General features: G+C 40.6%; 1 protein-coding gene across 2 annotated transcripts in view; it reads left to right on the plus strand.

The window, feature by feature from the left end:
* The window catches only part of LOC106842755 (collagen alpha-4(VI) chain-like), a 98,221-nt gene that overhangs the window by 31,315 nt on the left and 52,437 nt on the right, over positions 1 to 14,469 (plus strand). For both annotated transcript variants that reach the window (XM_014859458.3, XM_014859459.3), the window contains 5 exons: positions 2,505 to 2,839; positions 3,864 to 3,942; positions 5,907 to 6,052; positions 6,205 to 6,297; positions 7,832 to 7,885. In XM_014859458.3, the coding sequence (XP_014714944.3) occupies positions 2,505 to 2,839; positions 3,864 to 3,942; positions 5,907 to 6,052; positions 6,205 to 6,297; positions 7,832 to 7,885 (707 nt within the window). The remainder of the gene's footprint in view (positions 1 to 2,504; positions 2,840 to 3,863; positions 3,943 to 5,906; positions 6,053 to 6,204; positions 6,298 to 7,831; positions 7,886 to 14,469) is intronic.

Raw genomic sequence — 14,469 nt, forward strand, 5'->3', positions numbered from 1 at the left:
AGATCTCGTTAAAATGCAGATGCTGATTCAGTAGGTTGAGGTGGGGTTCTGCATTTCTATGAAGCTCCCAGGTGATGCTGATCCTGCTTGTCTCAGAGCACACTTTGAGTAGGAGGGTAGTATAGTATGGTATGGTGTGGTGTGGTGTAGTATAGTGAGGTATAATGAAGCATAGTATAGTATAGAAGTATAAAATAGTATAGTATAGTATACTATACTATATATCGTATAGACGAGTATATAACGGAACCCATAAAGCCTAATATTTCTAAATCAGCCCCATGGGAAGCAGATGCTATTATTATGATACCCAATTTCCAGATCAGAAAAACAAGAGAGAGGGTAAGAAACACAGATGGGAAATAGTGGCAGCAGAGTTTGAACTTCCCTGTAGCTTAGTGTCAAAAGCCTGAGCCAATTTTCTGGATTATTAAATCAATATTTTTGCTTATACCATTTAAAGAGTATCACTACTTTGCAGTGTCCTTGGTGAATTCAGAAATCAATTGAGGGCCAGCCTTGTGGCTAGTGGTTAAGTCTGGCCTGCTCTGCTTTGGTGGCCCGGGTTTGGTTCCTAGGCGTGGACCTACACCACTCATTGGGGGCCATGCTGTGGCAGGAACCCACATACAAAATGGCAATGGATGTTAGCTCAGGGCAAGTTTCCTCAGCAAAAAAAAAAAAAAAAAAAAAAAAAAAGAAATCAATTGAAAAGGAAAGAATACATGTGTAAAATTAGTTTTTAAATAAGCATGGATTATGGGATATCCTGCATTAGGCAGTTCAGATTCTTCAGGGATCAAAGTCTCATTTTTTTGTTTATAGGCACCTGGGTATTATCCTGGGAGAAGAGAAGAGATATAGGATTCCAGCTTCTCTTTTCAGTTCATTTTGCTCCATGTAGTAAATTAGGATTTATATTTATCTTTGTCTTTTAACATTTTTGATAAAATTAGCTGGGTACATTAATAGTGGCTTGAACCTAATTAATTCTAGAATTCTAGAATAGTAAAGCTGAATTATAAAAACTTCAGAAGTTATCTGGCAATGTTCAACCCTCTCCACTACAAAATAAAGCCAGCTGACAAAGTTCCTGGGGAAAATGTAGATTAGAAATGTTGGAATAATACACTATACTACAAAAAGGAAATTCCTTTTTTTCTGAAATTAGATCCGATATAGAAATGAGATTTACATCTGTGAAAACTCCTTTTGGTGAATTTCAATTAGAGATTTAAAAAATTAAAACAAAGCCAAGATGTTTTACATGAAAGGAGAGGAGGAAGTCATTTTCTGTCTTGGCAATTCCAGAAACGTATCTGGCCAGCTAGCATGGAGTATAATATGTCGAGGATTGAAAACTCACGGCTCAGCCATGACTCTCAGGTCCCTGAGAAAGTTTAAGCCACCATCCATGACCTTTTTCATTAGTGAAGAGTCTAGTATTTACTTATTTTCCTCAAAATTGCCCACCCCCAATAGCTGCAGTTTTATTTTTATTAATTCTGAGCCAAATAGTCCAATGAGTGCTGGTCTAAGGAGAAAATGTCCACATGTCCTGGCTTGCCCTGGAGAGTCCCAAGCTATGCTTTTTGTCTAGAAGTAGTTAATAATTGTGGCCCTTTTATGATTGATATTTAAGTCATTGACATTTTAAGTCATTCATCTAGATTCTAATGCAGGTGTGTCTGTGACAATCAACTTTTGCCTCCTCAGTGGAATTTTGTGGATGGCCTTATTATTCACCTGTGAGAGGGTGGGTGTAGTCTGAAAGATCAATGGGCCTTCAGATTCTGGCTGTACCCTTCTGTGAAGGCTTAAAAGTTTTCAAGTAGAAGAAACAGAAATTGAGCGTGATTTTCAGTCTTGATCTTTTCTGATATGGTTTCCTGAAACAAGGTCTATGTGTGGGTGGCGAATGAGGAAGGAAACTTCCAGGGGAGAAGGAAATAGTACAGCTAGAGCTGAAAGAAACTCAAGGCTCATTTATATTTCTTTCTTCATTCATTTGTCAAACATGTGATGAGCTTCTGTATTAGGCATGGGAAAAGTAAGATGACATAGTCCCTACTATGAAGGAATCTTTATTTAGTGGGAGAGAAGGTCAAGTAAAGTAACAACGGACATGCAGGGGCATTTAATAACTTGATTGAAGCGCTAGGGACATGAGTCCGACAGGCTTTGAGAGGGGGTTACGTGACCTGCTCCTCGAAGGACGTGTATGAGTTAACCAGACTGGGGTGGAGGGGGCGGGATAAGACACTCCAGGTAGAGGGAATAGAATCTGCAGCAGCGTAGAGGTACGAAACAGTATTTATTGTATCAGTTAGCTTTGGCTGTGTAACAAACCATCCCCCCCAATTAAACAACAACCATTATTTAGTTTGCACTTCTGTGGGTTGGCTGGGGGTTCTTCTTTTAGGGCCAGCTTGGTTGATATCTTCTGGGCTTGGTTGTGCCTCTATAGCTGACTAATTTGATTTACTTCTCCTCCACTTTCAAAGGATGCAACGTAGAGTTGTCTGTAGGAATTGATATCTCCTCCCCCACAAGGCAAGTTCAGCAGAAGCTTCAAAGGTTGCTGCCACAGCTGATGCAACAGCTGGCCTTGCTTTCCAACATCAGCTGTAGCGTTCCTGGGCAGTTCAACATGATGTTCCGCTATTTGGTTCCTGGCCCAAATGGGCAGCTTATCTTTGACTCAGGCTTTGAGAAGTACAATGATGAGATCATTCAGAAGTTCTTGGTTCATCAGGCTGCCAAGAGCAGCCATTTGGATGTGGATTTTTTGCAGTCCCTGGGAGATAATTCTATTCGCCTCTCTTCTGCTAAAGTGAAGGTAATAAATGCCGAGAATCCATGTCATGGGGGCCATTGGGCAGGGTTGGAGGGATAATGCTTTTGTGACTGAGGCCAAGGAAACTGTTCTTCATTGGAGATCCTACATAGTCTTACCCAGAAAAGACCAACAAGAGAAGTGTTTTCATTCAATCAACAAATGTTTACTAAGCCCTAGAGGCTCTGTGCTGAATGATGCCAGTAGGCATAAAAGGATAAAGACCTTGCTCTCAAGTTGCCCACAGTTTAGTGATCCAGAGTCTTCCACTGAAGAAATTCATTCCAAGACAGCTTGGAAGATATTTTAAGACTCCTTAGCTCCTATGGTCACTCATTGCCATGTAGAGTAGAGCCATATTTTTCTAGCCAGCAGTTTGAACCATCTTTAGTGACAGCTAATGACTGGCTAGCGTAGCCCATCTCCTCCCTTGCTGGTGCCCCAGAATTATACACCCACAGAAGTCCACAGAGCTGGAAAGAGCTCATGTGATGTCTGTTAAGGAATGACATCCCCAAACTTTGACAGTTACATTTAGTTTTCCCTTCGATCATACATCCAATGGATTTATTTCTTGACTAATGTAATTCACTTTTTAAATTAAATTTTTCTATGACTAACAGTGACAGATTGTAATTGTAGAAAATACAATAAAATTTTGGTATTTTTGCATTGATAAAGATGAATATTGTAAGATAAAGATAGAATGCCTTTTTGGAAGGTATTTTTAGGTGAACACATTAAGCTGGTTCAAATTCTTTTTTTGGGGGGGGTGGGGAGGTTGAAGTAAAAGTGAATGGGTAATAAAAGAACAAGTAAATGAAGGGGTAAAAATGAAGAGGGTGAAAGGCGGGATACAACCAGAAAAGCTAAGCTTACTCTTGTATTTTTAAGAAATGTGTAATTTATAACAGCCATGTTTCCCATCCCCCTTCCCCTCTCCGTCTCCTTCCTTCCTTCCTCACTCCCTCCGCCCTTCCCCCTCCATCTCCCCTTCCTCCATCCCCCTCTCTCTCATAAACAATAGGTCCTCTTAGTGTTTACAGATGGACTGGATGATGATTTAGAGAGACTGAAGAAAACATCGGAGCTTCTCCGCAGCAAAGGTAGGTACAATGAGTTGCCCTGCGTGGGCCTCGCTCCTCCCACAGGGGCTGAGATACTCTTTCAGATTTCCCGATGCACTGGACTCCATTAAGCCTCCTGTATGCTAACCCAGGTGGTTGGAGCTCAGTGCCCCTGAGGCTGATGCCCAGTCTCCCTCTTTGTACAAAGCAGGGGGCTCTTCAGGGCTGAGAGACCCCAGGGCCCCACATCCCTGACACTGACCAAGGGTCTTTCTGACAGAGACAGGACTGACCAATTACCACCCTGGCATCTGCTTTGAGGGTTGAAGGTACAACTCCTCCTTGATGGCCAATGGATGTTGTTTGCTCTTTTAGGCTGCCTAGGGGTTGGTATGTCTCTTTTTCCTAAACTCTGGAGTCAGCCTAAAGCTGAGCCTTGCTCTTTCCACTGCCCTTCCTCTATCCTTTGCTTCCTAATTCTTCCTCCTTTTCCATCTCCAAGGCCTGCTAGTCTACATGGCATCCTTGTGAAATTAGGAAAAGATGCCCAGTGCTCTGGGTGGAAGCAACTCCTTCACCTGGCTCCGTGAGCGGCGTGCTGGCTGGATTTCGGTGCCCGCCAGCTCCCTCAGCTGGGTTCTTGGGCAGCACCACCTGTACGACTGTGAGTGGTTGCTCTGGCTGTTCCCATTTTGTGCCACAGTAAGGCTCCAAAGCAAACGTGGGATGAACAACCAGCAACTTGACTTGTTCAAGCTCTTTTCACCCTTCTCCCTCCTCAGTAGAGTATGTTCAGTATATTCTTCTGGGGATGATGTTTTCCATTGGTTAACAATGTGCTGGAATATTTTTTATGACAACTTGTGCCCAAGTGAATTTATCTCACAGGTTGCCACTGGAAGTTTAAAATGTTGCATGTTGCAACTTTTCTGGAAGAGATTTGGGAGAATAGGACAAAAGTTTGCAAACAGCCCATGTCCTAGGTTGGCAATTCCACTTCCAGGAATTTATTTTAAGGAATAATTAAGAATATATATACAACTTTAACTACAAGATTGTTAAACAGCTTGTTTACAATAGCAAAAAGCTAATGTGCGCTTGTGAATTTACCATTCAAAATATTAACAGTAATATTTATTCTGAAATTCTACAAACAGTGATTTCTAGCCATATTTGAAAAACATCCGTGTCCATTTGTTCTGTATGTGGACAAATCCATGTGATCTTCTAGCGCCTGCATCAGTAGGATAGGCTGGGTTATGCTGCAATAACAAACAACCTCCAAATCTCAGTAGCTTAAATCAGCAAGAATGTATTCATTTCATGCCTCATGCCCTTTCATCTCTGCCTGATGCTCACCATCCAAAGACCCAGGCTGAAGGAGGGGCAGGGGAAAGGCTACAGGGTGAATTGTGTATTGCTCTTAAAATTTCTCCCAAGGAGTGACACATGTCGCTTCTGCTCATATTTCATTGGTTAGAGCAAGCCATATGGACACTTTTAACTTTCAGGAGATAGATAATATTTTTACAGGTAAACAATTTAAGCTTAATGAAAATTTACAACTTTCTCAAAGAAGTGAAATCCTACCATGTGCCCTTAAGTAGAAGAACCGGAAAATTCATGAACAGTCCCAACGACTGCCATACTTTCTAAGAGTAAACCAAGTCTATTTCAGGAATGGGTTTAAAGGATGTATCTTAATACAATAAGAGATGAAAACCCTCTGAGAAATAGAAGTAGCGGCTATCAGAGAGCTGAGAATCCTTTGTGGTTCTACCTAACTGCTTAACTTTCAGCCGGTAGGACTGAAAGATTATCAGATCAATTCTTTAAGAAGGCACGCCATAAGCTAGTTCTGATTTTAACAGAAGTGCAGTTTGAGACAAGACAGGTGAAAGATATGGGAAGGGTAGGATGATGGACAAAGATCTGAGGCTGAGAAAAAGACAGACCATTCAAAAGACATGCAAATAAATTGCCCACCTGTTGGTATTTTGAAGGATTCTCTGGACTCCTCATTATTGGCCTGGAGGGTGTGCATAGATTAGAAGAGCTCCAGGAGCTAGAATTTGGCAGAGGATTTGCATATAACCAACCTCTGAGTGTCAAACTGCGATCCCTCTCAAGCATCTTAGTGAAGCAACTTGTAAGTATTTTTTTTTTAACACCATCCTTCACTAGGTCTATTAATTCTAATACTTTTTAAAACCTTGAGGGAATTTTGTCTCTTTAGTGTGTAGCGTGATGTAGATTAACACAGGTGAAAAAATTACATGTGATATGGATTCTGTTTTTCAGAACACAATCGTAGAAAGAACATGCTGCAATATGTGTGTAAAGTGTTTTGGAGAAGATGGGCACAGAGGTGATGGTGGGAGCCCTGGCAGGAAGGTGAGAATTCCTTGGGTGTGGATGGGGGAAGGAGAGAGATGACGTTTTAGTATCTACAACATATCAGGCCTTGTGTTATGTCTTTGACACACCTTTTCTAATTCTGTCCTCTTACCAGACTTTTGAGGTAAATGTTATATTACAGGTGTGAAATTGAGGGTCAGAGAGGGAACATCACTTTCCCAAAGTCACACAGTTGAGAAGAGGCATTTTGGGATTTAAACCCCTATGCCAACCTGACACTAAGTCTCACATTCTTTCCACTATAGGATGCTGCCTACTTATGTTTATCTGAGAAATGCTTTCACATATTCCACCACTGCACAGACGTTTCTGCTTGTCTACAAAATTGTCTCCTATCTAACATTTTATATTATAGCATTCAACTCTGAGGAAAGATACAGTCAGTGGTTCATGAGTGGTTAACTTGCATTTCTCTAGCTCCAGGGTTAACTGATAGGAAAATTACTACTTCACACTTTTAAGGGAGAATATCTCGTTAGAAACGGTCCTCAGATATCCAGGGCTGACAAAGTTCCATTCTCGCAGGGACTATAGCTTTATGGGGGGGTATCACCACAAATCCCCATGTAAGGTTGAGTCAAATCCACCGGCTTTGCCCATCATTTTACATTCTCTCTTTCTAAGGTTTTCCATGAGATTGTTGCAATGAGCTCTTAATGACTTTGCGGATCAGTCTCATTTTAGCACAGTATAAAGTGTATAGTTACTTTTTGAAAAATAAATTGTAGTTATGACTTAGCACTGGATTCTGCCCCCCCGCCCCATTGTTCTTTAATATCAGGCTGGAGAATCAGAAAATCAAACTTGGGAACCTGTTGATATATTTTCTCTGCAACTCAAGGGCACTGAAATCTTGACTTCTCCGCTCTTTCTGTTTGCTAGAATTCAGTGGTTGATTGACTTTTATGTCTTTCTTGATCACAAATAGACCATGGCTGCTATATCTCATTGACCAGTTTTTAGACTAAATAAACACATCCGGCTATAAAATGGCAAGCCAAACTTCCTTGCGAGGAAATGGTTTGTGTGTTTAGGTATCTCAGAAGAAGTATTTTAAAAAAAAAAGGAGACTAAATAGCTGAGTCATACAGAAGTAAACAACCATTTCTCATCATGGGCATTAACACCTTTGCTTACTGATATTTTGTAAAATAATGTCAAAGACCTCTTGAACAGTACTAACCATTTTCCTTAAACTATTAAGTAGAAACTAGTTTTGGTTTGGATTTTCACAATAGGATGGCTTAAAAAGATATTTTAGAAAAATCAGAATATGTTGATGTATGGACTATGAAGACAAACAGGTATTCAAGTTTTTACTTTAACACAGACCAAGACTCTTTGTCTCTGTAGGTCTCTGCACATCATGCCCACCACTTAGCAGAATCTCAATGAAATGTCAACTCAGTGAGACCAGTGTATCTACTAGTAACAATTTTTATTTCAGGTAGATTTGAGAAATGAAGACTTTAGAGTTTAAGTTATTTATTTCAATTGGTTTTCTTCTCAGGGAGAGAAGGGTTCTGACGGATTACCTGGTTATCCTGGTGAAGAAGGTGGACGTGTAAGTACTGAGTCTTGTTTTTTCCTTCAAAGGAATGTGGTAAAATGGGTCAGGTATTAGCAAAACTTAATTGCGCTTAAGTCATGAAAGTTTTCTCATCTAAGCCGTTTAAAGTAGGTATGCCATCCATCTAAAAATAACCATTTATTATAACAAATGTCAAGTGGATAAACTTTGTAAAGATATAGTCTCAAAGATGTGCAGTGATGAAGTATGGTCATTTTGTTTTTTAATCAGTGAACTTGAGATAACTGAAAATGTGGTCTGTGTCTAATCTGCTGCATGTAATAGTAGTTGTTAATCATGAGCTAAATTGTAGGTAATTTATTACTGTTAATGAGGTAGCTGTGTTTGTAGTGGTTTGACTAAATTGTAAAGAATCCAACGCCATTCTTATAACAAGGCCGCTCAGATGCCTCTCTGAGTGGGAGAAGATGGTGGAGGTGTCGTTACCCACCAATGGCTTCCCTATGACCATGGACACATCCCGGGGAATGAGCTGGGCAAGGGAAAGCTATCTATCGTGTGCGTGTGGAGAGAGCTGTTTATACAGAGAGAATTATTAGCTAGGCGACTGGGATGTGGGAGGGACCATTTTTATTACAACACATAGATAACAGAAGGATTTAAAAACCCCATGGTTTATTTTAGTTAATTTTAAGTTACAGAAAACCTCTTTGCCACAGGTGTCTATTTTAAAACTGACTTATACATACCACTGGTTCTCAAACTCTGTGGTCTCAGGATACCTTTATACTCTCAAGGATGGTTGAGGATCTCAAAGAGCTTTTGTTGATGTGGTTTCTATCTACTGATATTTACCACATTACAAATTAAAATTGAGAGAATTTTAATTTTTTTAATTTCAAAATAACAAAACAAAACCCCACTATATGTTAACATAAATGACATATTCCTTTACCAAAAATAACAAAATATAGAGTGAGAAGAGTGGCATTGTTTTACGTGTTTTCAAATATCTTTAATGTCTGGGTTATTAGGAGCCAGCTAGATTCGTGTATTCTGTATTCAGTCTGTTGTGATGTCACTTGCTATGTGGCCTCTTAAAAACTCTTCTGTACACTTGGGAGAGAATAAGAGTAAAAAAAGATAATAACATTTTAGTGTAATTGGGAAAATAGTTTTAGCTTTGTGAGCACCCCCTCCCAAAAGGGTTTGGGGGACCTGAGGGGTTCTCGAACCAAACTTCAAACTGCTAGTCTATATAAGTATTAGTGTTCTCATTGCTCCATTTAGAGTAGCCCACTGTTTTATTACTCTGAACCTTAAGGCTGCCTGAACTTGAAAATAAGCAGAAATCAGAGAAAAATGCAGCTGCTGAGACCTATGTAAGCCGATCCATTTCTTTGATTATGTTTATGGGAGAACTACTCAACTTTTCTCTCTTTATTTTACTTCAGTAAGCATAGTCTTAGACGTTAGAAATACATTCAGAAATGTGAATTGTGGACTTTTGCTACTTTGTTTAGGAGTAGTGAAAATATTCCTTCCTATTTTTTTGATGTTTTAAAATATACTTTAAGTGTTGTTTTATTTTTTCTGCTTGGCCTTTGGTTCAATGAGCCTGGCCAAAGTTAAGAGGATAATTTAAGGTGACCAACCCATTATTAGCATCATTGACACCAATTTCAGACAAGTGGTATAAATAAGCCCTTGTCGGTTTAGGGTGGGAGATGGTTTTGTCCTCCTTCTCTGCTGTCTTAACATCCTAAAACCAAGATGTTTTATAAAGACCCTCTAGTACAGAGCTATAAATATAATGCAAGTGACATATATAATTTAAAATTTTATAGCAGCCACTTTAAAATAAAAAGAAACAGGTGAAGTTAATTTTAATAATATATTTTATTTAACATAATATATCCAAAATATAATCATTTCAACATGTAACTAATATAAAAATTGATGAGACATCCTACTCTTTTTAGTATACTGTCTTTGAAATCGAGTGTGTAATTCACACAGCACATCTCAATTTCGACTAGACACACACATTTCAAGTGCTGAGTAGCCGCGTGTGATTAATGGCTACTGTATCTGCCAGTGCAGCTCTAGTTGGTCTCATTTTCTTTTCATTTCATTTTTCCCAAGAGAAGGTGACTTCAAAATGTGTTGTCCTCTGAATGGCTTTTAATACTGTTTCCCTGCAAAGCGGGTCAGATTGTTCTGCTCAGCAGCAAACATCTCTCTTGCAGATGGAACAATTTCAGAATGGGGCTCATAATTTGTAGTTCAAATTGAAAGCATATAGGGACAAATAACTAACTCACTGTTCTTGTTATTTATTACTACTCTCTCCTCCTTTCCCTCCAAAAAAATCCTTAGTGCTGTAAAACAACAATTATTTTACTCAAATAGTCCCCCACCTTATCCAAAGGGGATATATTCCAAGACCCCCAGTGGATGCCTGAAACCGTGGGTAGTACAGAACCCTATATATACTATGTTTTTTTCCTACATATACACACCTATGGTAAAGTTTAATTTATAAATTAGGCATGTAAAAGATTAATGACAATAACTAATAATAAAATAGGACAATTATAACAATATACTGTAATAAAAGTTACCGTAGATCTTAGCTACCTCAGGATATGATTTTTTTTCTTTCGTTAAGTTGAGAACTTTCACCTTTTCACTTACAGCAGCACTTTACAGTATCTCTTTGGCAAATCCAAATTGCCAGCATCACTACCCTTGTGCTTTGTGGCCATTATTAAGTAAAATGAGGGTTCCCTGAACATAAGCACTGGATATGGGAGCCAGTCGGTCTGATAACTGAGATGGCTACTAAGTGACTAACGGGTGGGTAGCATATATAGTGTGGATATGCTGGACAAAGGGATGATTCACAGTGGGACAGAGCAGGACATAGCATGAGATTTCATCACACTACTCAGAATGGGTGCACAATTTAAAACTTCTGAATTGTTTATTTCTGGAATTTTCCATTTAACATTTTCAGACCATGGTTGGCCACAGGTAACTAAAACCATGGAAAGCAAGAAGTGGGGACTACTGTACATTCAGGGACTCTGTGAGTGGAGAAACTGAAAAGGGAACAGTGGGGCAGCTCTTTGCTATGAGTCTGGGGGCTGAGGGGCTGACTAGACCATCTGGGAGGACCAACTGCCAAGATGGCTTCCCCTCTAATGGGTCTGGTGCTCGGCTAGGCTGGGATGGTGGCAGGACAGGCTGAGTGGGAATTGTATTGTGGCTGGGTCTAAGAGGGAGCACTCAACAGGGAGGGTCCATCCTGAGACTGAGTATTGCAAGAGACCAAGGCTGAAGCTGCAAGGCTTCTGAGTGAGCCTCAGAAGTCAGGCAGTAACTTGTCTGCCACATTCTATTGGGTACAAGTGAGTCACTAAATCCAGACCGTATTCAAGGGGTGAGGTTGAGGAGGGAGGAGTTAGACTCCTCATCTTGATGAAGGAGTGGCAAAGCCACATAGCAGAAGAGCATAGAGATTTTGTTGTGGCCATCTTTGGTCTTTCCGACTCATGAATTCTTATTTTAAAAATTTACCTACTATGAGGTGGTGGTTTGAATAGTAACTTATGCATTGCTTACACATTGAAGACTTAGTTATATATTAAGTTAATCAGATATTCTAAGGTCATAAAAAATTATTACATAACTTCAGTAGTAACAAATACAACTAACGTATATTGAGAGCTTCCTATGTGCTGTACAGAGGGCTGAACAGTTTGTATACGTTTCCACATTTCATCTACAACATAGGATATTATTATTAATGTTATCCCCATTTCTCATAAAACAACTTGAACCAGCCCAGCATTTGAATAACTTTTGGTGATGTTATTATTTCCATTAAATTGTGGTTATAATCAATAGCTTTAAGAAACTTCTGTGAGGGAGGCCAATTTTTAAACATGATAGATCTTAATATCTGAATGAGAAACACAGTCAGAGCCAGCCTTGATGGCCTAGTGGTTAAACTTTGGTGTTCTCACTGCTTCAGTGGCCCAGTTCCCCAGTTGAAGAACCACACCACTCATCTGTCAGTAGCCATGCTGTGGTGGCAGCTCACATAGAAGGATTTACAACTAGAATATACAACTGTGTACTGGAGCTTTGAGGAGGGAAAAAAAAAAGGAAAGATTGGCAACAGATGTTAGCTCAGGGTGAATCTTTCCCAGGAAAACAAACAAACAAACAAAAACGAATAAAAAGGCAAAAGGAAATTATCTAAAAAAAAAAAAGAAACAGTAGAGTTGGTGTCAAGATGATGGTGTAGGCAGACTCTGAACTCGCCTCCTCCCATGGACACAACAAATTTACAATGGGAACAATTATCCCTGAGAGAGAACTGAAAAGCAGATAAAAAGAACCTTTGCAAAAATGGACAGTGCTGACTGAGGTAGAAGAGGCAGAAATTCCTTTCTGGAGACAAAAAATGCCACCTTCATGAGCTGCGGTGCTTCATGGGTGGCTGGGAGCAATCTTAAGGTATGCAGCCTTCCCTGGAGGAGTGGGGGAGCTGAGCAAAGGAGTACTACTGCTATAAGGAGCTCTTGGACTCAGCACAACCAAGACAAGTGTCATAATATCTGGCTTTGCTGGCTACTAACAACAATGGGGAATACCCCCAGAAAAGCTATTGGACATAAGGAAAAAAAAAGCTTGCTCTTAAAGGGCCCACACACAAATTCAGCTATTTTGGAAAGCAACCTGAAATCACCAGAAAGAAAGATGTACAGTCCTTTGGTGACGAGACTCACCTGACAGGCTCTGGGAGCAACTTGGTGAGAGGTGAGACCTCTCCAGGGACTGAGACATTGGTGGCAGCCATTATGGTGACCTAGTACAGGTGTGCTGACACAGACACTGGCAAATGCCATTGGAATTCTTCCCCTGGCTTGTTAGCCCAGGGGCTTCCCCACCCACTAGAGTACCAATTTAATCCAGCTCTGCCAGGGCAGGCAGCCCACCCAAGGACTGGCCCCACTCAACAGCAAGCCCTAGGACAAATTGTGGGCCTGCATATTTGGGGTGCCTGGGTCCTCTGCAGCTGCTGTGTGAATGGGTCCATTTCTGCAGGGCAGAGCATGCACAAGGAGTAGATGGAGTTTGTGGGGCCTCTGCAGTGGGGCTACTGGGTCCACTTCAGGGGGTCAGGGCACATGCACAGGGCAGGACTGTGTTGATGGTGTGTGTGGCCCTGTGGGTGGTGGGACCTGTCAGCTACAGAAGACTTGGACTACTCAAACAGCCACATAGGTGATCGGCCCCACCTTCCAAAGCCTGAAATAATTGGGTGCTCCTGTGCCTAGGGGGCTGACTCCACTCAGCTGAAGTCCTGAGATAGCTGACAACAGCGTTGTGGGCTGGAGGCCTACAGCAATTGTAAGCCCCTGAGCCTAACAACCAGCCATGCTGGGGGCCTACTCACTTAACAGAAAGATTGCAACAGAAATGTGTTATTAGACCTTGCAGCCAACTGTTCTGGTGCTCTGCATATACAATAATGTGACTTAAGGGTCCGTAGCAATTACACACAGCTGTGCATTACAACCAGCTGGCCAGGGGGATAGCCTAGCCTCCCTGGGCAGCTGCAGCAAGGGCAACCCTACCACAACAGAAGGACATACGTAGCCCACACATGGGTCACTCCTGGAACATTTGGAACTGGTGATGAGAAGGAAGCACGCTGTTGGGCCTTATAAGGCATCTCTGACATAAGGCCACCTCTTGAAGATCAGGAAACATAGCTGATCTACCTAGTACAAAGATATAAGCACAGAGAAAGAGGCAAAATGAGGAGGCAAAGGAATACATTCCAAGTAAGGGAACAGGACAAAACCCCAGATAAAGAACTAAATGAAACAGAAATGAACAATCTACCTGATGAAGAGTTCAAACAAAAAGTCATAAGGATGCTCACTGATCTTGAGAGAAGAATGGATGAACTCAGTGAGAACATCTACAAAGAACTGGAAAATATAAAAAAGAACCAATAAGAAATGACGACTATGATACTGAAAATGAAAAATTCACTAGAGGGACTCAATATCAGAGCAGATGATATGGAAGAACGGATGAGTGAGCTGGACAAAAGACTAGAGGAAATTCACTCAAGCTGAACATATAAAAGAAAAAAGAATTAAAAAGAATGAGGACAGCCTAAGGGACCTCTAGGACAACATCAAGCACACTAATATTCATATTAGAGGTGTTCAAGAAGGAGAAGAGACAAAGGGGAAGAGAATCTATTTGAAGAAATAATAGCTGAAAACTTTCCTAACCTAAGGAAAGAAACAGACATCCAGGTACAGGAAGCACAGAGAGCACCAAACAAGATAAACTCAAAGAGGCCGACACCAAGACACATTATAATTAAAATGTCAAGAATTAAAGATAAAGAGAGAATCCTAAAAGCTGCAAGAGAAAGGCAACAAGTTACATACAAAGGAAACCCCATAAGGCTATTAGCTGACTTCTCAGCAGAAACCTTACAGGATACAAGGGAGTGGCACAGTATATTTAAAGTGCTGAAAGGAAAAAACCTATAGCCAAGAATGCTCTACCCAGCAAGGCTA

Source organism: Equus asinus, chromosome 21 (assembly GCF_041296235.1).
Source record: "Equus asinus isolate D_3611 breed Donkey chromosome 21, EquAss-T2T_v2, whole genome shotgun sequence".
In the NCBI taxonomy this organism is placed as follows: Eukaryota; Metazoa; Chordata; class Mammalia; order Perissodactyla; family Equidae; genus Equus; species Equus asinus.